The sequence below is a fragment of the Pristiophorus japonicus genome, chromosome 1 (assembly GCF_044704955.1).
Source record: "Pristiophorus japonicus isolate sPriJap1 chromosome 1, sPriJap1.hap1, whole genome shotgun sequence".
In the NCBI taxonomy this organism is placed as follows: Eukaryota; Metazoa; Chordata; class Chondrichthyes; family Pristiophoridae; genus Pristiophorus; species Pristiophorus japonicus.
The window spans coordinates 416,032,776-416,057,065 of record NC_091977.1 but is presented as its reverse complement, the minus strand read 5'-3'; the positions used below and the strand labels follow the sequence as shown (position 1 = coordinate 416,057,065).

The window sequence follows — 24,290 nt, the reverse complement described above, 5'->3', positions numbered from 1 at the left end:
AAGTGCAGGCATTGGAAAGAGCGTATGGCAAACCAGTTCCACCCACCCCTTCCCTCACTGACTATCTGTCCCATCTCATATTGGACTGTTCAGCCACTAAGAACTCATTTTAAGAGTGGAAGCAAGTCTTCCTTGATTCTGAGGGACTGCCTCTGATGATGATGACTGCCAGCATCTGTAGACCGCTTTTAGAAAATTACATTGTTGTGCAGAAGTTTCTGAGGGAGAGCGGGGGACAGCAACTTACAGCGTTTCTACATTCATGTTACACCAGAGCTGCACCCATAATATCTAAATGAACTTAACCCAGGAAATGTTTATATTAATCCTTCTCACGGTTAACATGTAACTTACTGACGCAACAACATTATAACTGACATTAAGAAAATTAAGGGTCTATGGCCGGGAAGTTTCTGAGAGCTGATGTTACTTCGCTGGCTTTTGCAGGCCAGGTTTGATGTCACTTATCACTACTTATTGAATTACTAGCTCTCCTATCCAACTTTGTTCCATTTTGTGGTGTTCAGTACTTTGGGGCATGGTCATTCATTTTGTCTTCTCAGCATAACAATGTTTTATCACTAATAGCTATAATTGATGACAATAAATCATTGGCATCAAGACTGAAAGTAACCATAGTATAGTCAAATATATTAATCATAAAGTGAAATCAGATTAATTTTACACAGCAAAATTAATTATATTTTGCATTAAGTTTTACATTCCTGCAAACATTAATTATGCTCCTATTTTCACCATAGGAGATAAATGGAAGGTAACTATTCTCACTAGTGACCTACCATCTGCAGGTACAACTGCTCAGGCTCACATCATATTCTATGGTGCCGAGGGAAAGTCGGGATCTCTTGTACTTCATGGAAATTCTGAAGAAATGTTTCAGAATGGGCACAAAGACATTTTCGCTGTATGTATTGATTAACTATGGTCTGTTATTATGTGGGATACAGAAAATAATTGAAAAGGTTTTTAAGGTATATTATTCATCTTACAGTAAATATGTTAATTTTTTTTAGATTCTGGAGCTTCTGTAGATATCATGAAATGTATGTTCCTGGGATATTGGAACAGAGTTACCATAATTTTTTTTAGCATTTTGAAGTTCAAATCAGATCACTATTTCTTTTCAATGCATTTTCAATAGAATATGTCCCTAATATCACACTTTAGTACAGGTGCAACGTTCCGAATCCGGATCTCCAAAAAATGGAATTGTCCGAAAACCGGACATTTTGCGCATAGCTGATAGAGTCGTCCGGAATCTGGAATTATTGTACGAAACCGGACATTTTTAAGGCAAAACCCAAAATCCAGCATGGATCCGTCCGAGGATTATGGATTTCAGAAAATTAAATCAAGTCTGAAATCCGAAATTCTCAATGGAATCCGTGCCGGATTTCGGGTATTGCCAGATTTTGGACCATGCTGCTCAAAACCCACAATGGATTCGGTCAAGGATTCTAGATTTCAGACTATTGATTTTCTTGTCTGAAATCCGGAAAAAAACAAAAACCGTAATGGAGTCCGTCCCGAGGATTCCAGATTTCGGATGTATAATGATAGTATGTTTTGATAACAAGCTAATTTTAATATATTTAATTCTTACTATCAGTTATGTACAAAAAAGTTCAATCCAGTTCCTTTGTTTGACTTATATTTTAATTGGCACTAGTAGGTAAATTTTACTAATGAATCCTCCATGGATGGAGTCGTAACTGCTGGAAGCTTATATAATGAAATTACAGTAATTTCAATAAAATTAATGGGCAGGACATTGTAGGAAGCATCCTTGTGATTTACTGCTATGTGCCAGGAGCTCACATTTTTCAAATGTATCCTTATATATTCGTGTTTTTATCCTATATGCAATTTTTTTAAAATCACAATTATTTTACTAATCATATATCAGCAACGCAGAAATCAATTATTTAGTTACTGACATAAAGTTGAATATTTCTGACATTTTAGAGTTATCTGTTTCTGGAGAGTCTCGAGACTGCCTCATATGCTGTACAATTGATCAGCTAATAATCAATTTAGAATGAATCATTAGAATTTAATCAATAGAAATGTTGGAATGAGAAAAGAACAGTTGGCTTGTTTGTTCTATCATGGATTCTGCCCCATTTTTTTACAATTGAGAGAAAGTTCTGTACAAATACATCCTGAAAGTCATAAAGTAAAAATCCAGAATATTCATCTCCACTATTCAGAGCTTGCCAACTGCCCTCCATAGACAATGTTCACTCTTCTCCCCAGGACTATCGGGAAAGAACCGTTATGTCCCATGGAATATTTGATCATCTTAGTCTATACCTATCCCTATAAACTTTAACTCATTCCTAACCGAATACTTTTCCAGCTTTTATTGGGAGTTTGTTATATATATCCACTGCTATGTGGGGAGAATAAAATCTACTAATCTCTTGTCTTGCTTGAAATGTATTAATCTTAAACCTATACCCTCTTATTCTGAGCTCACTCAAACAGCACACTTACATCACCATTATCTCCCTCGCACTATTTTAAAGAGCTATATCATGTCTCCCTCTATATTCCTTCCATCAGTGAAAACGTGATTCTTCTTCTTTGAACATTCTGCATCTACCATCGCATTAAAACCTAGCTTGATTGGTTCTAGGGAGTCCACGGAGCAATTTTCAACTGCCAACCGCCCATTTACCACCTGTACAATGGGCAGTTGGTAGCTGAAAACTTGGTGGAGTCACCTCAACTGTCCCATTGACACTCAAGGCCCGATTGATGCTATTTTCAGGTGGACCTGTAAATGGGCGGGCTGCCCACTTGTTATTTTTGGCAGGAGGCTGTTCAAATATGCAAATCAGGGTTTTATGCCACTTGCCGGATCCCTGCCACAATTTTCAGGTACCAATGAGCAGAATGTGCACCATGCTTGCTCTGCTCATTTGTACCAGGCATTGAGCAGCCTAACCAGCAGCTGGACTGCTGGAGGCTGCTCAAAAAATGGCTGAAAAACTGATTAATATTTTTATGGGACAAGGAAGAACAGGAATGCTGAGCTTCAGCACACGACCAAGCACCCCACTCCCGTCTCCCTCCAGATTGTTTTCTTCCCCAGGCCTGACCTGGCAGCTGGCTCAACATGTTAGCCAGCTGATTTCCTGCTATCCCACAACAAGTGAGCTGCGGCAGAATGCCCACAGCTTGCCATGGCATTCAAATGAAGCCCAAACTGAAAATTGTTCGGGCGTCCCGACACCGACATCTATTGATTTTGATTTGTTGACATCATGCCCGTTATGGACGGAAGTCAAAGATTGGACCCCGTTAATAGGAGTAGAACTGGGGGAATCCCAGGCCATCCAGAAATTCTGCCGATTGTGCCATTGCAAGGCCCAATTGAACTATTGCGACCTGAGAGCTAAATTAGTTCATTTGAAGCTCAAGGAAAAGCCTGAAAAGTTGAGAGAATGAGGAAATTGATCCTGGAGCAGGTTGATTGCCTTTAAGTACAAGGAATTTTGTTTCATTCGGGGTGGAAGATAAAATTAACTTTTTTTTAATCTTCAGTGTGGAATGGGCTTCTGGGTATCACCAGAAGCCACAGCAGCAACCCTCGGTGGAACAGGGCAGGCACCTTTGATGTACCCTTATCATCATCATCATAAGCAGTCCCTCGGAATCGAGGAAGACTTGCTTCCACTCTTCAAATGAGTCCTTAGGTGACTGAACAGTCCAATACGGGAATTACAGTCTCTGTCACAGGTGGGACAGATAGTGGTTGAGGGAAAGGGTGGGTGAGACTGCTTTGCCGCACGCTCTTTCTGCTGCCTGCACTTGATTTCTGCATGCTCTCGGCAACGAGACTCGAGGTGCTCAGCGCCCACACTTCCTCTGCTTGATTACACTTCTGCTGGCAGACAGACTCGGAATTACAGAGCCCTTCACTGCATCTCCTCTGAGCTCTGAGCCTTATATTCTAATATAGTCTAACTAATCATTTGTATGGGCATAATATTACCTTTTTACTTTTGTACTCTGTGCTTTTATTTATTTAACCTGGAATAACATTTTTTATGCCTTTCAACTGTCCTCTCATTTTGTGTATCTGTACTCCTGAGGCTCTCTGCTCTTTTAAAGTTTTACCATTTATCGTGTATATTTTCTCTCAAAGGGGGGGAATTTTAACCCCAAACAATGGGAGGGGTTGGGTCGGGTGGGAGGTTAAAGAGTTAAAAAACTGAATCCCTAGGCCAACCTGCCTTCAAACTGCCCACTTTCAGTTTTAATGGAGGAAGGAAAGAGGACGGGAAAGCAATCCGCTCACAGGAGGCGAATTAGCACTTTAAATAATATAATGAGGATGCGTGCATCGTGATCCATCATTTTAAATTTAACTGTAGGCGGGCAGGTTTCCTGGGCCTCAGAACCCGGCAGCTAAAGGAAGGCGAAGGACTGCTGGATCTAGGAGGTAAGTGCCTTTCCACTTGTCTGCTGGATCCAGCATTCCTGCCTCGCCAACTCCCAGCAATCGGACACCCCCACTCTTCCGATCATCCCCGAGGCCTCCGACCTCCCCAACTCCCTCCCCCCCCCCTCCTCACTGAGGCCACCGACCAGCCCCCACCGCTGCCCTCCCCACTTTGAGGCCTCCGTCCTCTGATCTACGAACCTTCCCCACCCCCCCGGTCTCTGATCTACAACCCTTCCGAAGATTGTCCAGCCCCCAACCCCACCAAAGATCTGCAGCCCTCGACCTCCGACTCCTTCCGAAGATTCTCCAGTCCCTGACTCCGCCGAAGATCTGCAGCTCTCTCCCCCCTCTGAAGATCCCTGGCCTTACACCGCCGTGGAAAAGTTTGAGCCCTACGCGCCGAAATTCAGATTTGGACAAAGAGCTGATAGGGGCGTTAAATCAGCTGTTTGCACACCAGAACTGGAGGGGGGGGGGGGCCATAACGAAAGTTTGGCCGGTACATTTGGCGGACCCATTGCGCATGCGCGGAACTCCGAGTCAGACCCCGGGAATAGCCGACTGTTAAAGGTGAGGCAACTCAACTATAAGCATGAACACTTCAAGACTCTCACTCACCTGAGTCCGGGAGGATGAATGCAGATGCAGTGAGACAACACGCGCACCGCTTCTCGGCCGCAGCCCTTGAGGCGCTCCTGGATGCCGTGGAACGGTGCCAAGATAACCTGCTGCCTGGAGGGGGAAGAAGGCCATCCTCCAGAGACTTCAGGAGACTGTGGAGGGAGCTGGCACAGCACGTTCTGCCCACGACATGGTGCACAGGACCACCACTCAATGTCGGAAAAATTTCAATGACCTGACTAGCATCATCAGGGTGAGTGCCTGTTACATTATCCTTGCAATGCCCTCATGTGAGCCTCACTGCTTGACACTGCCCACACCTTCTCTAAGTGTGCCAGGTCATGCTCATCATTGCTGTACACACCCTCAAAGCTCTCTACAGCCTTGCCAGATATGCCTCGCCCATCCAAGCGTCTCTCACCTTCTAGCTCCTGACTCAGCCTGAGGACAACAACAAGATCTTTTAACTATCCGTATGTGGTCACAGGCCTTCAGCATCATACTTACTCGTACCTCCTTGTGGCCAGACCCCACCTTTTACACATCCACTGTGAGCTGCCACCAGTCTGAGATGCAGACATTCAAACGTTGCGACATCAGTAGCGATTCATTTACTACAGACAGATGTTGCACACAAGTAGGGACAGACCCACTGACAAGATCTTGTTTTGCTCATTGCAGGCCAAGCTCGCCCGCACCGGGCGAGAGTAGCAGCGGACAAGAGGAGGGGAGCCAACATTGATTAGTGAGTGTCTGCCCTCATGGCGCCAGCAGTCGGAGCAGTGACAGCCAGACTGGCAGAGCCCCTGCAGAACACTGGCAGTTTGTGAATGAGATGTCCATCTTCTGCAACATCCCTAACCCTTCATCCCACATGCCTCACAACATTTATCTGCAAAATAACGATGCCCTTTCCTTGCCTTCCTGGCCCCTCCCCAACTGCTACCCACACTTGTATTGCTTTGTGCTTACAGATGATGAGCTGGATGAGCCGCAGGCTGCCCGTCAGACAGCATCCTCACACAAGGGGGAGGATGTCGGGACATATCTGGCCACCGACCGGGACCCGACACCAGTGCCGCGAGTGGGGACAGCAGCCCCGGGGATGGCACCAGAAACTTCCGGGGCTTCCCCATCCGCAACCCCACCACACAGAGCCAGAGGAACGCTACAATGAGAGTCATGCCATCACCCGCAACATCACAGAACAGAGAATAGGGTGCTGAAGCAGTGATTCCTGCCCCGACGACTAGGGGCTCTCCTCCTTTGGCCGCCGACTGGTATGTCTGTCTGATGTTGCAAACTCGAGGCTCACCACGGTGCTATATGTACTGACTGTGACCTCCAAGGGAAGCGCTTCCTCATTCCTTTCAGTAGCTACCAGTTAACGACTCTGCAGACGTTCTTGGCGGCCGTTAAATGTGGCGGCCGCATCTAATTTTCCGACCAAGGCACAAGCGTGGGTGTTGCCTCAGGAATACAGCATGATCAGAGTGATCGTCAGCAGCCAGGCGCTACTGGTTTGCGCTCCCAGTAAGCCTCTAATGAATTTTCAGTCGGGGCGCTAAATGCTACACTCCCGATTGGTAACTTCTTACGCTCCCATTAATGCTCTCTCTGGCTGCAAGACAATCAAAAATCCAGCCCTAAATGTTCTTTTAAAGTTTGTTCATGATATTTCAACTTCTACCTTATCCCCACGTGAGAGTCCCAGGCCTAGAAATTGTGTGGTTTATCGCCACCCGTTAATGCCATAATCGGGTGAAAAAATGGCGGTTGCTGGTGTTCCGCCAGTTGGTGGAAGGCCACGTGGTGGCAGCCATTTTGGGTTGGCCAGCATCGCTGCTAATAGCAGCGATTGTGAAAATTATTGAAATCATGCACATTGTGACATCAGTGAGTGTGCAAAGCTCACTTGATGCCGAATCTGCAAGTTTGGACTTCGCCGCTCCATTTACTGACATGCCTTAACTACGAAGAGCTGAGCATACATTCAAAAGCAGGAAGACAGCTCCAGCAGCGTTACTTAAAGGGATCATCAACGATCACTTGCACCAGACATGCTTCTGTAGTTTGACTGGCTCTGTGCAACTTTCTGCAACTCCACCAACTTTATTAACTTCTGTCAAGGCTCTAAGGTAACAGGGAGTGTTGTTGCAAGTGGGGAATGCCTTCATTCTTATTTAAAGGCTCTGTTCACAGCACTTGCTCACAGTTATGGGGGCTGTACTGGCAGTCCACCTTGCGCTCGAGGATCTTCGGAGAGGGAGCGGAGGCAGTGAAGTAGTCGAGAAGATGCGCGCAGAGGGAGGACGAGGATCAGGAGGGCTCTCAACAAGACGCCTTACCCACCTAGGGTCTTCCAAGACCATTTCTCTTACATCCATTTAAGCGAAGAGCAGTGGGTTAGGAGGCTACACTTCACCAAAGAGGTGATCACAGAACTCTGCCACCTCTTGCATCCAGACCTGCAGCCTGAGGCACAGGGCAGCCGTGGGTCTCCAAGTGGCGGTCATGGTCACTGTGGCCCTCAATTTCTTCGTCAGCGGATCCTTCCAGTCTGCAACAGGAGACATAGCTAACATCTTCCAGTTCGTGGTTCATTGCTGCATCCAAGAGGTCACTCTGAATCTTTACACCAGGAGAAGGGACTACATTGTCTTCTCTCTAAGTAGAGAGAAGCAGGACTAGCACGCATGTGGCTTTGCCAGGATAGTGGGCTTTCCCATGCATACATGTGGCTTTGCAGGCACCACATAACGCAAAGGCTGCTACTCACTTAAGCGCACTTAGTATGCGACCATGCACAGGGAATCATCAATGTAAATGCCTGCTATCCTGGCAGCAGCCATGATGCATTCATCCTATCTGGTGTGCCAGCAATCTTCCAGCCAACACAGAAAACTCAAGGATGGCTGCGAGTAGACAAGGGCGATCCTCTCTGCACCTGGCTGGTGACTCCCCTCCTCAACCCCACCACTCGTGCCCAGCACTCATATAATGAGAGCCATGCTGCCAACATCTTCGGGCAAACTATCGGCCTACTGAAGCAACGGATCCACCGATTGACTGCTCAATAGGAGCCCTCCGGTACATGTATGAGCAGGTGTCCCATTTTGTGGTGGACTGTTGTATGCTTCACAACTTGGTCATCATGAGGGTGCAGCCCTTGCCACCAGGGATTGCGAGACCATCTCAGGAGAAGGATGAGGGAGAGGAGGAGGGCGAGGATGAGGTGCAAGAGGACGAGGAGGGAGAGAGGAGGCAGACAGCCAAACCCCCTTCCAGACAGGCTGTCCTTGAACAGCTCATCAGACTCCGATTCCAGTGAATAAAAGTCCAGAACCCCGTTGCTCATGACATCCCTGGCATACCACCCCTCTGTCATGGAATATCACAGCGTCGTGCTGGGCACAAAGCTGAAATTAGTGCCACCACAGAATATTTCAAACCAAATTAATAAATTTATCAAAAATCACCTCTCATATTTTCAACAGCAATATGAACTAATTATCATTGTGCAATTCCTGAGCACCTGGCGTATGTGTGCTTTTTCCTACTCTAGTGCTGCTACGAAGTGCTCCCCCAGTGGCTGCAGCATGGCTGGTGGAAGGCTGCTGCGTTTCCATGGGAGACTTTAGATGGCCATGCAGGACGATCTTGAACAGTTCTGGCTCTAGAAGGCCTGGCTGCTGACTGCACCACCTCGGCATGGGCGGCAGCAGTCTGGTCTGGCTAGCTGACAGGCAGCGGCAAGGGCAATGACGGAGTGGCAGTGGTGGAACAGGAATGCTGTCATCTTGAGAGAGGACTACAGAGTCATAAGAACATAAGAAATAGTAACAGGAGTAGGCCATATGTCCTGTCGAGCTTGCTCCGCCATTCAATAAGATCATGGCTGATCTGATCATGGACTCAGCTCCACTTCCCTGCCCGCTCCCATACCCCTTATCCCCTTATCGTTTAAGAAACTGTCTATTTCTGTCTTAAATTTATTCAATGTCCCAGCTTCCACAGCTCTCTGAGGCAGCGAATTCCACAGATTTACAACCCTCTGAGAGAAGAAATTTCTCCTCATCTCTGTTTTAAATGGACGGCCCCTTATTTTAAGATCATGCCCTCTAGTTCTAGTCTCCCCCATCAGTGGAAACACCCTCTCTGCATCCACCTTGTCAAGCCCCCTCATAATATTATACGTTTCGATAAGATCACCTCTCATTCTTCTGAATTCCGATGAGTAGAGGCCCAACCTACTCAACCTTTTCTTATAAGTCAACCCCCTCATCTCCGGAATCAACCCAGTGAACCTTCTCTGAACTGCCTCCAAAGCAAGTATATCCTTTTGTAAATATGGAAACCGAAACTGCACGCAGTATTCCAGGTGTGGCCTCACCAATACCCTGTTTAGCTGTAGCAAGACTTCCCTTCTTCATCCCCTTTGTAATAAAGGCCAAGATTCCATTGGCCTTCCTGATCACTTGCTGTACCTGCATACCATCCATTTGTGTTTCATGCACAAGTACCTCCAGGTCCCACTGTACTGCAGCACTTTGCAATCTTTCTTCATTTAAATAATAGCTTGCTCTTTGATTTTTTTCTGCCAAAGTGCATGACCTCACACTTTCCAACATTATACTCCATCTGCCAAATTTTTGCCCATTCACTTAGCCTGAATATGTCCTTTTGCAGATTTTTTGTGTCCTTCTCACACATTGCTTTTCCTCCCATCTTTGTATTGCCTGCACTGCCTCCTGTTTCCTCTACACCATCCCAATGGATGGTCACCCACTTTCCTTTTTAGTAAATCTCTCTCTACCAATATAGACATGAGTAAACAAGTGAGTAAGCTAGTAGAAACCAGTATCTGACTTTTTATTATTTTTACCGCTACTCTCATTCATGTTTTATGCTAAAATATTGTGACAAGTTGTAACCTAAAAACAAAATTGCTTGTTAAAGGCAAATCATGAGAAAATCATGTAGAATTGCCTGAAGGAATTGTAAGTAAAGATTGAGTTCTGAATTCTAGGTTATAGATATCTTTCATTTGTATGTTAAGGCACATTGATAATCTTGTTTTTTCTTTGTATTCTTTTTACGCCATAATACTGTATTTAGACCTCCTCATAAGTCTTGACAGTTGGTTACCCCAAGTTAATCCTGTCTGAGGTACTGCAGTGTATCATTTTAGGAAAAGAATGTTTGAAGACCAGGCCCTCAAAACTGCCACCAAACTCATGGTCTACAGGGCTGTAGTAATACCTGCCCTCCTGTATGGCTCAGACACGTAGACCATGTACAGTAGACACTTCAAGTCGCTGGAGAAATACCACCGCAAGAGCCTACAAATCTCCTGGGAGGACAGGCGCACCAACATTAGCGTCCTCGACCAGGCCAATGACCACACTTGATCAGCTCCGCTGGGCAGGCCACATCGTTCGCATGCCAGACATGAGACTCCCAAAGCAAGCGCACTACTCGGAACTCCTTCAAGGCAAATGAGCCAAAGGTGGGCAGAGGAAAAGTTACAAGAACACCCTCAAAGCCTCCCTGAAAAAGCGCAACATTCCCACTGACACCTTGGAGTCCCTGGCCAAAGACCGCTCTAAGTGGAGGAAGTGCATCCGGGAGGGCGCTGAGCGCCTCGAGTCTCATCGCCGAGAGCATGCAGAAATCAAGCTCAGGCAGCGGAAAGAGCATGTAGCAAACCAATCCCACCAACCCTTTCCCTCAACGACTATCTGTCCCACCTGTGACAGGGACTGTGGTTCTCGTATTGGACTGTTCAGCCACCTAAGGTCTCATTTTAAGAGTGGAAGCAAGTCTTACTCGATTCCGAGGGACTGCCTATGATGATGATAATTTGTTTATTATTTAACCTTTTTTGAATAAAAGGGCCTGTTATACAGAGAGACTCACAGAACTGAATTTATTTTTCATTGGAGAAAAATAGGTGAAAGGAACAAGTTTTTAAAATGGTCAGTGGCAGGGATATTGAAGATGCTAGTACAGAAATTTGAGATTAGAAGGAATTCTCCCCCTCTGCCACAAAGTACTGGACATGTGGAACAGACATCTAGTTAAATCAGTCAATACCTCAATTAACTTATTCAAGAACACATGGATGGGTACGTGGTTAGGATTTAGATTGATGAGTTCCTCAGAACAGTGTCCTAGGCCCAACCATCTTCAGCTGCTTCATCAATGATCTTCCCTCCATCATAGGGTCAGAAGTGGGGATGTTCGCTAATGATTGCACAGTGTTCAGTGCCATTCGCAACTCCTCAGATAATGAAGTAGTCCATGCACGCATGTAGAAAGACATGGACGACATTCAGGCTTGGGCTGATAAATGGCAAGTAACGTTCGCGCCACACAAGTGCCATGCCATGACTATCTCCAACAAGCAAGAGTCTAACCACCACCCCTTGACATTCAGCGGCATTACCATCACCGAATCCCCCATCATCAACATTCTGGGGGTCACCATTGACCAGAAATTTAACTGGACCAGTCATATAAATACTGTGGCAACAAGAGCAGGTCAGAGACTGGGTGTTCTGTGGCGAGTGTCTCACCTCCTGACTCCCCAAAGCCTTTCCACTATCTACAAGGAACAAGTTGGATTCAGAACTTGCTGGCAGGACGCAGGCAAAGAGTAGTTATAGATGGATTTGTATCTGTTTGGAGACCGGTCACCAGTGGTGTGCTGCAGGGATCAGTGTTGGGACATTGCTTTTTACTATTTTTATTAATGATCTGGATTTTGTGGTTGGCGGCACAATTTGCAAATTTACAGATGATACCAAGATCTGTGCGAGTGTTAGAACTGTAGAAGATGCTCATCTGCTTCAGGAGATTGGGCTCAAGACTGGAAAGTGATGTATGTCTGAGATAAGTGCAGTGTTATGCATGTGGGCAGGGCAAATGCTCAACATTCGTAGACCCTCCAGGGAAAAGCATTAAAGATGGTGGAGATAGAAAAAGATTTGGGAATTCTAGTGCATACATCCTTAAAGGTACAGGAACCATGCCGTGCAACGATAGCTAGAGCAAATAGGGTGTTGGGGTGTATCCAGAGGACAATTGAGTATAAAACGAGGTGTGTTGTTTTGTCCTTGTACAAGACCTTAGCACTTGGAATACAGTGTCCAGTTTTGGTCTGCTCCCATAGTGGGTGATATTGAGACTCTGGAAAGGTTGCAGAAAAGGGGCACTAGACTAAATCCAAGTCTAAAGCATCTTAGTTATCAAGCTAGGCTAAATGAGTTGGGACTCTATACCTTAGAGCAGCGTAGACTTAGGGAGGATATGATTGAGGTTTATAAGGTAATGAAGGGAATAGATGGTTTATTTCAATTAAATAGGTTAGGCAGGACCAGGGGTCACAAATTTAAGTTGTATAAGACTAGATCTAGGTTAGCTGTCAGGAGATGGTTCTTTTTCCAGAGAATCTGGAACATGCTGCCGATTCATGTGGTGGATGCAGACTCACTGAATTTCTACAAGCAAAAGATGGATTTGTTTCTGGCTATGACGGAGATCAACTCTTACAGAAGGTAAGTACTGCAGGGAATTTAATGGCCAGAGTGATTTCCTGGACTGGTTTTGATTGTCTAGATGGGCCGGAGAGGAATTTCCCATATTTTTTCCCCAAATTGACCTGGGTGTTTTATCTGTTTTTTTGCCTCTCCGAGGAGATCACATGGTTTCGGGTGGAATGGAGTGTATAAGTTGTGATACATAAGGTATCGCAATTGTGTGGGACAGGCTCGATGGACCAGAGGGTCTTTACTTGTCCGTCATTGTTCGTATATTCGTAAGTCAGGAGTGTGATGGAATACTTTCCACTTGCCTGGGTGAGTGCAGCTCCAACAACACTCAAGAAGCTCGACACCATCCAGGACAAAGCAGCCCGCTTTATTGGCACCCCGTACACCACCTTAAAAATTCACTCCATCCACTGTGTACCGTGGCTGCAGTGTGTACCATCTACAAGCTGCACTACAGCAACTCGCCAAAGCTTCTTTGGCAGCACCTCCCAAACCCGCGACATCTACCGCCTAGAAGGACAAAGACAGCAGGCACATGGGAACACCACCACCTCCACGTTCCTCTCCAAGTTACACATCGTCCTGACTTGGAAGTATATCGCCGTTTCTTTATCGTCGCTGGATCAAAATCCTTGAACTCCCTCCCTAATAGCACTGCGGGAGTACTTCATCACACGGGCAGGAGCAGTTCAAGAAGCCGGCTCACCACCATCTTCTCAAGGGCAATTAGGAATGAGCAATGAATGCTGGCGTTGGCAGCAACGCCCACACCCCATGAACCAATAAAATAAATAAATAAATACATTCAGCTAGAAATGACTGAATACTATGCGGATAGGAGAAATTTGGCTGAACCATTTCTCCGAGAGATCCAATGACATGAGGGCAGCAGATTGAAAATGGTCTGTAGAAGAGAAGTATCTTGATTGTGTTTTCTTGTTCAATGCTTCTTAATATTAATTTCTTTCCTGTATTGAAATAGAACACAGTAATAGTGCTTAAAAATATTATGCTGTCAACTTCTCCTGGTGCCATTTTCTAATTTTTTAATTATATTTTTATTACAAAATGTAATTCTAAAAATTAATGAATGCTACAGGAGATAATTTATCTTGATAGTTAGAGTCCCATTAAAATGGGAAATTAATTCAGTGCAAATCTTCTGGTTAATTAAGATTGCTTTAAATTACTATTTTTGGAGAAACTTTCAAAAAAGATCTGTTATAACTAGGCTATTTAATTGATTTTTCTACTTCATTTTACACTTTTGGGGCTGGATTTTCTGCTAATTTGCGCCCCGTTTCCTGCCTTGGCGGGGTGGGAAAAGGTGTTTCTGGGCATCAAACAGGGCATCCAGGATTTAGCGCCCGGCCGGTAGTTTCGGCAATGGTTTTGCGGCGTCGCAAAGAATTACCGCCCCGCCCTCTGTTTTGACTGTCAGGATGATGTCAATCGTCATGCAAGGCTACGCTCGCGCCCCATGTGGAACTTTCAGGCCTGATTTTGCGTCCATCCCAGGACCCGACCAAAAAAAACAGATGGTCCCAGGGTGCAGCAGGCGCACTTGCTGCCATATTTAAAGGGAGGCTGGAGAATCTTAGGTTGCAGTTGTTACTTTTATGTGATTTAACCCTTTGTTTTCAAGGTCAGTAAGGGAGCTCAATGGGGCAATGCCAGTTCGGCAGCAAATCATGCTGGTTGCTGTTGGCAGGCGGCTTCAAGCTGGAAAAAAGCTTATTGTCCATGTATTGCAACGTCATCGAAGAGGTCGCAGACGTTTGGGGGGAAGGCCTTAACCCCCCCACGGGTTTAGAGGGAACATCGCTTATACCTACACATTTCCGATGCGCAGTGCATTCGAAGTCTGACAGAGATATGCCAGCTCCTACAGGCAGACCTACAGCCTAACAGCGACAACAGGACTGCGCTGCCCGTAGAGGTGAAGGTGACTGTGGCACTGGCCTTCTGTGCCTTCGGCTCCTTCCAGGCAGCAGCAGGGGACATATCTTGCAGCATTAAAACATTGCTACATTTGCCAGATGACAAGGGCACTGTGCATATGCAGGATAGACTTCACAAAGTTCCCAATGAGTAGGGAGAGGCAGAATGAGAGGGTTATAGGTTTTGCACGATTTGCAGGCTTCCCCAAGGCTCAGGGTGTGATTGATTGTACACACATCGCCCTGAGAGCACCAACACAAAATGCAGAGGTCTTCCAAAACAAAAAGGGATACCACTCCCGAAACGTTCAGCTGGTTTGCGACCACACTCAGCGCATCCTCACAGTCAATGCCCGCTATCCAGGGAGCACACATGATGCTTTCATCTTGAGTGAGAGCAGTTTTCAGCGTCAAAGACAAGATCAGAGCTGACTGATCGGGGACGAAAGGATGTGGCCTGGCCACCTGGCACATGACTCCCCCTCCGGAACACTGCCACAGAAGCCGAGCAGCGCTATAATGACAGCCATGTAGCCACCCGCAACATAATTGAACAGACAATTGGCATGCTGAAGCAGCGCTTCTGATGCCTGGACCATTCTGGAGGCAGCCTTCAATACTACCCTCAGCAGGTCTCCGAGTTTATTGTCGTGTGCTACATGCGACACAACTTAGCCATCATGAGGGGACAGGCATTGCCAATGGGGATTGCAGGACCACCTCAGAAGGAGGAAGAGGAGCCTGGCGAGGAACCCATATCGCAACCACCACAGCCACAGGGGAGGCAGCATGGCGATGTGGCCGCTGGGAGAGCCTTACATAGGCAGCTCATTGACCGGTTTGCTTGAATGAGGAATGGGAGGTTTGAGCGTTGCCTCGCCACTTGTTGCCACCATGCTGCCTAATGTACAATTTATTGTGCAAATGAGACACAAAACAGCAATGTCAAAGATCAAAGAACAATTTTTACTAACATGTAACACTCTCAATACCACCCTCCCCCCCGCCACAGAACCTTACATAATAGAATGGTTGAACACTTTTGATCACTGCAATGAACAACTTATTAGGAATAGAATAACTTCATCCTACAGTGCACAAAATTGAAAGTAAAAATGACTGCTTCCTGCAATTCACAACAGATAAAAAATAACTGCATACTGCAGTGCACAAAATTGAAATAAAAAAGACTGCTTCCTGCAATTCATAACAGATAAAGAAATGAATAATTGCATCTTGCAGTGCACAAAATTGAAATAACAGAAGACTGCTTCCTGCAGTGCACAAAATTGAAAGTCTCCATGATTATTTGCCATCCATTAGTGCGTCTTGGACTGACTTCTCCCTGCTTCCCTTCAACTCTCTCCTATGACTGCTGCTCTTCCTCAAAGAGGCCTCAGGGCATACAGCAAGGCTGCTAGAGGGCTGCTGTGTTTGGGGGGGGTCAGACAATGGAGACCATGTCTGGGAATGCACTGGACCAGCTCCTGGCCTGGAAGGCCTGGCTTTCGACTGGGGCGTCTCTTCCTCGGCGTTACCTGTCACAGTTGGAGGAGTGACAACCGTTTATGGTGCATGGTTGGTGAATGAGTGGTGAGAGCTGGAATGCTGTCATCCTGAGGAATGACACCAGCTCTCATTTGTCTGGAGCCACTCACTCTCCGCGGAGGCTGGGCCTTAGCAACCAGAGCACGATGTCTCCCTACACCTTGCTGGCTTGCTTTGGCACCGTCACTTCTCCATTGGACAGTGGCGACCCCGGTCCGGACGTGGATTGGGTCTGTGATGGATCCGTTAGTCAGGATCACGGCTTGCATGTCGTCGTGGAGCAGGCGGAGGATGGTGACAAATTTTTAGGGGCAGCCGAAATAGAGGAGGATCCTCCATAGTCCCTCATGGTTGACAGTGTCAAAGGCCTTTGTAAGGTCAAAGAAGGCCATGTACAAGGGTTGGTGCTATTCCCTGCATTTTTCTTGCAGCTGTCATGCTGTAAAGATCATGTCTGTTGTACCCAGTAGGGCCTGAGGAAGAGTGTTCGAAGATCAGGCTCTCAAATCTACCACCAAGCTCATGGTCTACAGGGCTGTAGTGATACCCGCCCTCCTGTATGGCTCAGAGACGTGGACCATATCCAGTAGACACTTCAACTCGCTGGAGAAATACCACCAACGATGACTCTGCAAGATCCTGCAAATCCCCTGGGAGGACAGATGCACCAACGTTAGCGTCCTCGAGCAGGCCAACATCCCCAGCATTGAAGCACTGACCACTCGACCAGCTCCGTTGGGCGGGCCACATTGTTTGCATGCCTGACACAAGACTCCCAATGCAAGCGCTCTACTTGGAACTTCAACACGGCAAGCGAGCACCAGGTGGGCAGAGGAAAGCCTCCTTGATAAAATGCAACACCCCACCGACACCTGGGAGTCCCTGACCAAAGACTGCCCTAAGTGGAGGAAGAGCATCCGGGAGGGCGCTGAGCACCTCGTGTCTCATCACAGAGAGCATACAGAAAACAAGCGCAGACAGCAGAAGGAGCGTGCGGCAAACCAGACTCCCCATCCACCCTTCAGCGACCTTCTGTCCCACCTGTGACAGAGACTGTAATTCCCGTGTTGGACTGTTCAGTCACCTAAGAACTCACTTTTATAGTGGAAGCAAGTCTTCCTCGATTCCGAGGGACTGCCTATGATGATGATGATGGATAGAAACATAGAAAATAGGTGCAGGAGTAGGCCATTCGGCCCTTCTAGCCTGCACCGCCATTCAATGAGTTCATGGCTGAACATGCAACTTCAGTACCCTATTCCTGCTTTCTCGCCATACCCCTTGGTCCCCCTAGTAGTAAGGACTTCATCTAACTCCTTTTTGAATATATTTAGTGAATTGGCCTCAACAACTTTCTGTGGTAGAGAATTCCACAGGTTCACCACTCTCTAGGTGAAGAAGTTTCTCCTCATCTCGGTCCTAAATGGCTTACCCCTTATCCTTAGACTGTGACCCCTGGTTCTGGACTTCCCCAACATTAGGAACATTCTTCCTGCATCTAACCTGTCTGAACCCATCAGAATTTTAAACATTTCTATGAGGTCCCCTCTCATTCTTCTGAACTCCAGTGAATACAAGCCCAGTTGATCCAGTCTTTCTTGATATGTCAGTCCCCCCAGCCCGGGAATCAGTCTGGTGAACCTTCACTGCACTCCCTGAATAGCAAGAATGTCCTTCCTCAAGTTAGGAGACCAAAATTGTACACAATACTCCAGGTGTGGCCTCACCAAGGCCCTGTACAACTGTAGCAACACCTCCCTGCCCCGTACTCAAATCCCCTCGCTATGAAGGCCAATATGCCATTTGCTTTCTTAACCGCCTGCTGTACCTGCATGCCAACCTTCAATGACTGATGTACCATGACACCCAGGTCTCGTTGCACCTCCCCTTTTCCTAATCTGTCACCATTCAGATAATAGTCTGTCTCTTTGTTTGTACCACCAAAGTGGATAACCTCACATTTATCCACATTATACTTCATCTGCCATGCATTTGCCCACTCACCTAACCTATCCTAGTAGCTCTGCAGCCTCATAGCATCCTCCTCGCAGCTCACACTGCCACCCAACTTAGTGTCATCCACAAATTTGGAGACACTACATTTAACCCCCTCGTCTAAATCATTAATATACAGTGTAAACAGCTGGGGCCCCAGCACAGAACCTTGCGGTACCCCACTAGTCTGCCTGCCATTCTGAAAAGTCCCCATTTACTCCTACTATTTGCTTCCTGTCTGACAACCAGTTCTCAATCCATATCAGCACACTACCCCCAATCCCATGTGCTTTAACTTTGCACATTAATCTCTTGTGTGGGACCTTGTCGAAAGCCTTCTGAAAGTCCAAATATACCACATCAACTGGTTCTCCATTGTCCACTCTACTGGAAACATCCTCAAAAAATTCCAGAAGATTTGTCAAGCATGCTTTCCCTTTCACAAATCCATGCTGACTTGGACCTATCATGTCACCTCTTTCCAAATGCGCTGCTATGACAGCCTTAATAATTGATTCCATCATTTTACCCACTACCGATGTCAGGCTGACCGGTCTATCCCTGCTGACCCTGTTTTCTCTCCCTCCTTTTTTAAAAAGTGGGGTTACATTGGCTACCCTCCACTCGATAGGAACTGATCCAGAGTCAATGGAATGTTGGAAAATGACTGTCAATGTATCCGCTATTTCCAAGGCCACCTCCTTAAGTACTCTGGGATGCAGTCCATCCGGCCCTGGGGATTTATCGGCCTTCAATCCCATCAATTTCCCCAACACAATTTCCCGACTAATAAGGATATCCCTCAGTTCCTCCTCCTTACTAGATCCTCTGACCCCTTTTATATCCGGAAGGTTGTTTGTGTCCTCCTTAGTGAATACCAAACCAAAGTACTTGTTCAATTGGTCTGCCATTTCTTTGTTCCCCGTTATGACTTCCCCTGATTCTGACTGCAGGGGACCTACGTTTGTCTTTACTAACCTTTTTCTCTTTACATATCTATAGAAACCTTTGCAATCCGTCTTAATGTTCCCTGCAAGCTTCTTCTCGTACTCCATTTTCCCTGCCCTAATCAAACCCTTTGTCCTCCTCTGCAGAGTTCTAAATTTCTCCCAGTCCCCGGGTTCGCTGCTATTTCTGGCCAATTTGTATGCCACTTCCTGGGCTTTAATATTATCCCTGATTTCCCTTGATAGCCACGGTTGAGCCACCTTCCCTTTTTTATTTATGCGCCAGACAGGAATGTACAATTGTTGTAGTTCATCCATGCGGTCTCTAAATGTCTGCCATTGCCCATCCACAGTCAACTTCTTAAGTATCATTCGCCAATCTATCCTAGCCAATTTGATGAAATGATGAAATGATGAAAGCAATACCCAGACCCCACGTGTGGTGGCCCAGTATCGATGCAGACTTCGACTCCTGCATGCACAAAGGTAACACATGTTCACAGTTAAGCAATGTACCCAGGGAGGCGCCACTAAGTTTATGGTCCTGGCCCTCCAAACTGTGGTCCAGGGTCCATGTCGACTATGCACGTGCATTCTTGAGAAAAATGTTCCTTGTGGTTGTAGATGCGTACTCCAAATGGATTGAATGTAAGACAATGTCGGCAAGCATGTCCGCTGCCACCATTGAAAGCCTGCGGGCCATGTTTGCCACACACAGCCTGCCTGATGCCCTTGTGAGTGACAATGGGCCGAACTTCACCAGTGCCGAGTTCAAACAGTTCATGACCCGCAATGGGATCAAACATATCACATCTGCCCTGATTAAACCAGCGTCCAATGGTCAGGCAGAGCGAGCAGTGCAAACAATCAAGCAGAGCTTTAAAAGGGTAACTGAAGGCTCACTGCAGACTCGCCTATGCCGAGTCCTGCTTAGTTACCGCACAAGACCCTACACGCTCACTGGGGTTCCCCCCGCTGAACTGCTCATGAAAAGGGCACTTAAGTCAAGGCTCTAGTTAGTCCACCCTGATCTATACGAACAGGTAGAGAGCAGGAGGCTTCAACAGAATACGTATCATGATCGCGCAAATGTGTCACGCGAAATTGAGATTAATGATCCTGTATTTATGTTGAACTATGGACAAGGTCCCAAGTGGCTTCCCGGCACTGTCGTGGCCAAAGAGGGGAGTTTCTGGCCAAACTTTCAAATGGACTCACCTGCAGAAAACACTTGGACCAAACCAAACTCAGATTCATGGACTATCGAGAACAACCCACAATAGACTCTAGCTTTTTCAACCCCCCAACACACACACAAGTGGCAACCGACCCAGCGGTTGACCACGAAGCAGAACCCATCACCTGCAGCAGCCCAGCAGAACTCATCACACCTAGCAGCCCGGCAAGGCCAGAACGCAGCAGCCCAGCGAGGGCCCAACAAATGACGCACCAAAACCAGCATTTGCACCGAGACGATCAACCAGGGAAAGGAAGGCCCCAGATCGACTCACATTGTAAATAGTTACACTATTGACTTTGGGGGCGGGGGGGAGTGTTGTTATATATGTAAACCTGTAAATATCCTGTTTAACCACCATTGGGCTCATCCCCTGGAGTCCCAAGGGATCCCACAATCCCTTGGGAGCACCTGTACATAAGGAAGCCTCACAGGCTGGAGTGGCATTCTGGAAACCTGCAATAAAGGTCTATGGTCACACATTATTTAAGCTTACAGTTTCTGGTCAGATTCTTTCTTCAAGTCATAACAACAAGGACACCCTCAAAGCCTCCCTGATAAAGTGCAACATCCCCACTGACACCTGGGAGTCCCTAGCCAAAGACCGCCCTAAGTGGAGGAGGTGCACCAGGGAGGGCGCTGAGCACTCGAGTCTCATCGCCGAGAGCATGCAGATAGCAAGCGCAGGCAGTGGAAAGAGCATGCGGTAAACCAGTCCATCCACCCCTTCCCTCAACGACTATCTGTCCCACCTGTGACAGGGACTGTGGTTCTCATAATGGACTGTTCAGCCACCTAAGGACTCATTTTTAGAGTGGAAGCAAGTCTTCGTCGATTCCGAGGGACTGCCTATGATGATGATGACGTGGCAGAGGTCGCGGGTTTGGGAGGTGCTGCCCAAGAAGCCTTGGCGAGCTGCTGCAGTGCATCTTATAGATGGTACACACTGCAGCCACGGTGCACCGGTGGTAGAGGAAGTGAATATGGAAGCTGGTGAATGGGGTGCCAATCAAGTCCGCTGCTTTGTTCTGGATGGTGTCGAGCTTATGTGACATGGAGCCTCACTGACCAGGAGTGTGCATTGTAAAATCAGACACGGTGGCCTGAATGACTGATGCACCCGAATGACGGATGTGGGGAACGCAAATAATATGGAGACAGACATGGACTGCATCATTGCCCAAGTTCAAGTATAGCTTGTGCCTGTGATGCACCTGAGCCTGCGGCGTGATCAATGGCATGCGCCACACACTCTGGAACTCCACTGTCACTTCTAGAGGCCACCAGCCTCTGTGTGTGGGCAATGATGGCCTCGTTGGACTTCCGACTCTCAACGGCAGTCTGCGACACCACGCTGCAACAGTCTCAGGGAGCTTGTCAGTGCTCTCTGGGATCCGTCCCAGTGCATCAAGAAGGTCACGGTTCATCACTGTGCTCTCCCTGGACATTTCCACCAGGTCCACTTCAAGGTCTGCCTGTCTGTTAGCAGACCGACTTTGCCAACTCTGGATTCCACCCCTGCACTGCGTTGCTGTACGCCACTGGGGCCAGGATCTTCCGATTACTCAAGCCCCACGAATTGTCCCCAGAAGAGCTTTATCCAGAGGGTGCAACTAGTGGGCTCGGATGCTCCGCTGGATCAGTGCGCTCCATTGCCTCGTCGTCATCCTCATGGCCTGAAGTGAAGGCCTCCCTCGAGGGATGGTGCGCCTCTGGTTGGTCATCTGGAAGTAGAAAACAGCAGATGAGCGGTTAGCGGCAGGGAAGGGGGCAGGGTGACATGAGGAAGGTGGCATTGTACATGTTCATTTGAGGGCTGCCGCTATTCCATTATATCTCACAGTGCAGTGGATTCAGTAGCGTGATCCATTTACATACTCTCACTACCTGAAGGGGGCTCAGCATTGCCCCGGCAACTGTCCAACCTGGGACTCTGATGAGGGCAGAGACCCTCTCCTCTGTGTCTGTCAGAGGTAATGTTTGAGGCGGACCCCTGCCTGTCCGCAGCTGTTCCCTCCAGGTGTGGGAGTGCTTTGACTGCAAAGAGAAAACGAGGAAGGGTTCAGAAAGGTTCTCTCTGCTGTTGTGCCACATATGCCTACCACAGTAGAATAGGTTATACTGTGTTAATGTTGTCTGGGCCTCCGTTCAATCTGTTGTGATCTTGCATGTGCTTCGTCAGTATGTAGTCGCTGGTTGGAAGCATCTACCACGGGAGATATAAGTGATCATTCAGAAAGAGATAGGAGCAGTTGGAGTGAATTGCGAGGGATGATTTTAATGAAATAAATTATGCTCATAGATCATTTAAAGCCAATGGTTTCCGATGTAAATCTTCATCTTTGTTATGCATTGTGAAAGGCACCCCAATGAGTGTTGAGATGGACCAAATAAGTGAAAGAATTCACATAGTGTGAGATTAATGTTACAAGTCATGGAGGCTTGCATAGATGCAAATGGTACTTACCCTGAGGTCCCACGTGAGTTGGTTGAATTTGTTTCGTCACTGTATACCAGTCCTGGGCACAGTGTTTGCAGCCGAGACTTCTGGGACTGAGCTAATGGGACTCAAGGTAGACAAGTTCCCTGGTCCTGATGAAATGCATCCCAGGGTATTAAAAGAGATGGCAGAAGTTGTAGCAGATGCATTGGTTATAATCTACCAAAATTCTCTGGACTCTGGGGAGGTACCAGTGGATTGGAAAGCAGCTAATATAACGCCTCTGTTTAAAAAAGGGGGCAGACAAAAGGCAGGTAACTATAGGTCGGTTAGTTTAACATCTGTAGTGGGGAAAATGCTTGAAGCTTTCATTAAGGAAGAAATAGCGGGACATCGAGATAGGAATAGTGCAATCAAGCAGACGCAACATGGATTCATGAAGGGGAAATCATGTTTTAACTAATTTACTGGAATTCTTTGAAGATATAACGAGCATGGTGGATAGAGGTGTACCGATGGATGTGGTGCATTTAGATTTCCAAAAGGCATTCGATAAGGTGCCACACAAAAGGTTACTGCAGAAGATAAAGGTACGCGGAGTCAGCGGAAATGTATTAGCATGGATAGAGAATTGGCTGGCTAACAGAAAGCAGAGAGTTGGGATAAATGGGTCCTTTTCAGGTTGGAAATCAGTGGTTAGTGGTGTGCCACAGGAATCGGTGCTGGGACCACAACTGTTTACAATATACATAGATGACCTGGAGGAGGGGACAGAATGTAGTGTAACACAATTTGCAGATGACACAAAGATTAGCGGGGAAGCGGGTTGTGTAGAGGACACAGAGAGGCTGCAAAGAGATTTAGATAGGTTAAGCGAATGGGCTAAGGTTTGGCAGATGGAATACAATGTCGGAAAATGTGAGGTCATCCACCTTGGAAAAAAAAACAGTAAAAGGGAATATTATTTGAATGGGGAGAAATTACAACATGCTGCGGTGCAGAGGGACCTGGGGGTCCTTGTGCATGAATCCCAAAAAGTTAGTTTGCAGGTACAGCAGGTAATCAGGAAGGCGAATGGAATGTTGGCCTTCATTGCAAGAGGGATGGAATACAAAAGCACAGAGGTCCTGCTGCAACTGTACAGGGTATTGGTGAGGCCGCACCTGGAGTACTGTGTGCAGTTTTGGTCACCTTACTTAAGGAAGGATATACTAGCTTTGGAAGGGGTACAGAGACGATTCATTAGGCTGATACCGGAGATGAGGGGGTTACCTTATGATGATAGATTGAGTAGACTGGGTCTTTACTCGTTGGGAGTTCAGAAGGATGAGGGGTGATCTTATAGAAATATTTAAAATAATGAAAGGGATCGACAAGATAGAGGCAGAGAGGTTGTTTCCACTAGTCGGGGAGACTAGAACTAGAGGGCACAGTCTCAAAATACGGGGGAGCCAATTTAAAACCGAGTTGAGAAGGAATTTCTTCTCCCAGAGGGTTGTGAATCTGTGGAATTCTCTGCCCAGGGAAGCAGTTGA

The 24,290-nt window shown here is 46.9% G+C and overlaps 1 protein-coding gene across 1 annotated transcript in view; it reads left to right on the top strand.

The window, feature by feature from the left end:
- LOC139267383 (lipoxygenase homology domain-containing protein 1-like) overlaps nt 1-24,290 on the top strand; it is a 496,361-nt gene that overhangs the window by 56,205 nt on the left and 415,866 nt on the right. The window contains exon 5 of the mRNA XM_070885678.1: nt 762-925. Within this exon, the coding sequence (XP_070741779.1) occupies nt 762-925 (164 nt within the window). The remainder of the gene's footprint in view (nt 1-761; nt 926-24,290) is intronic.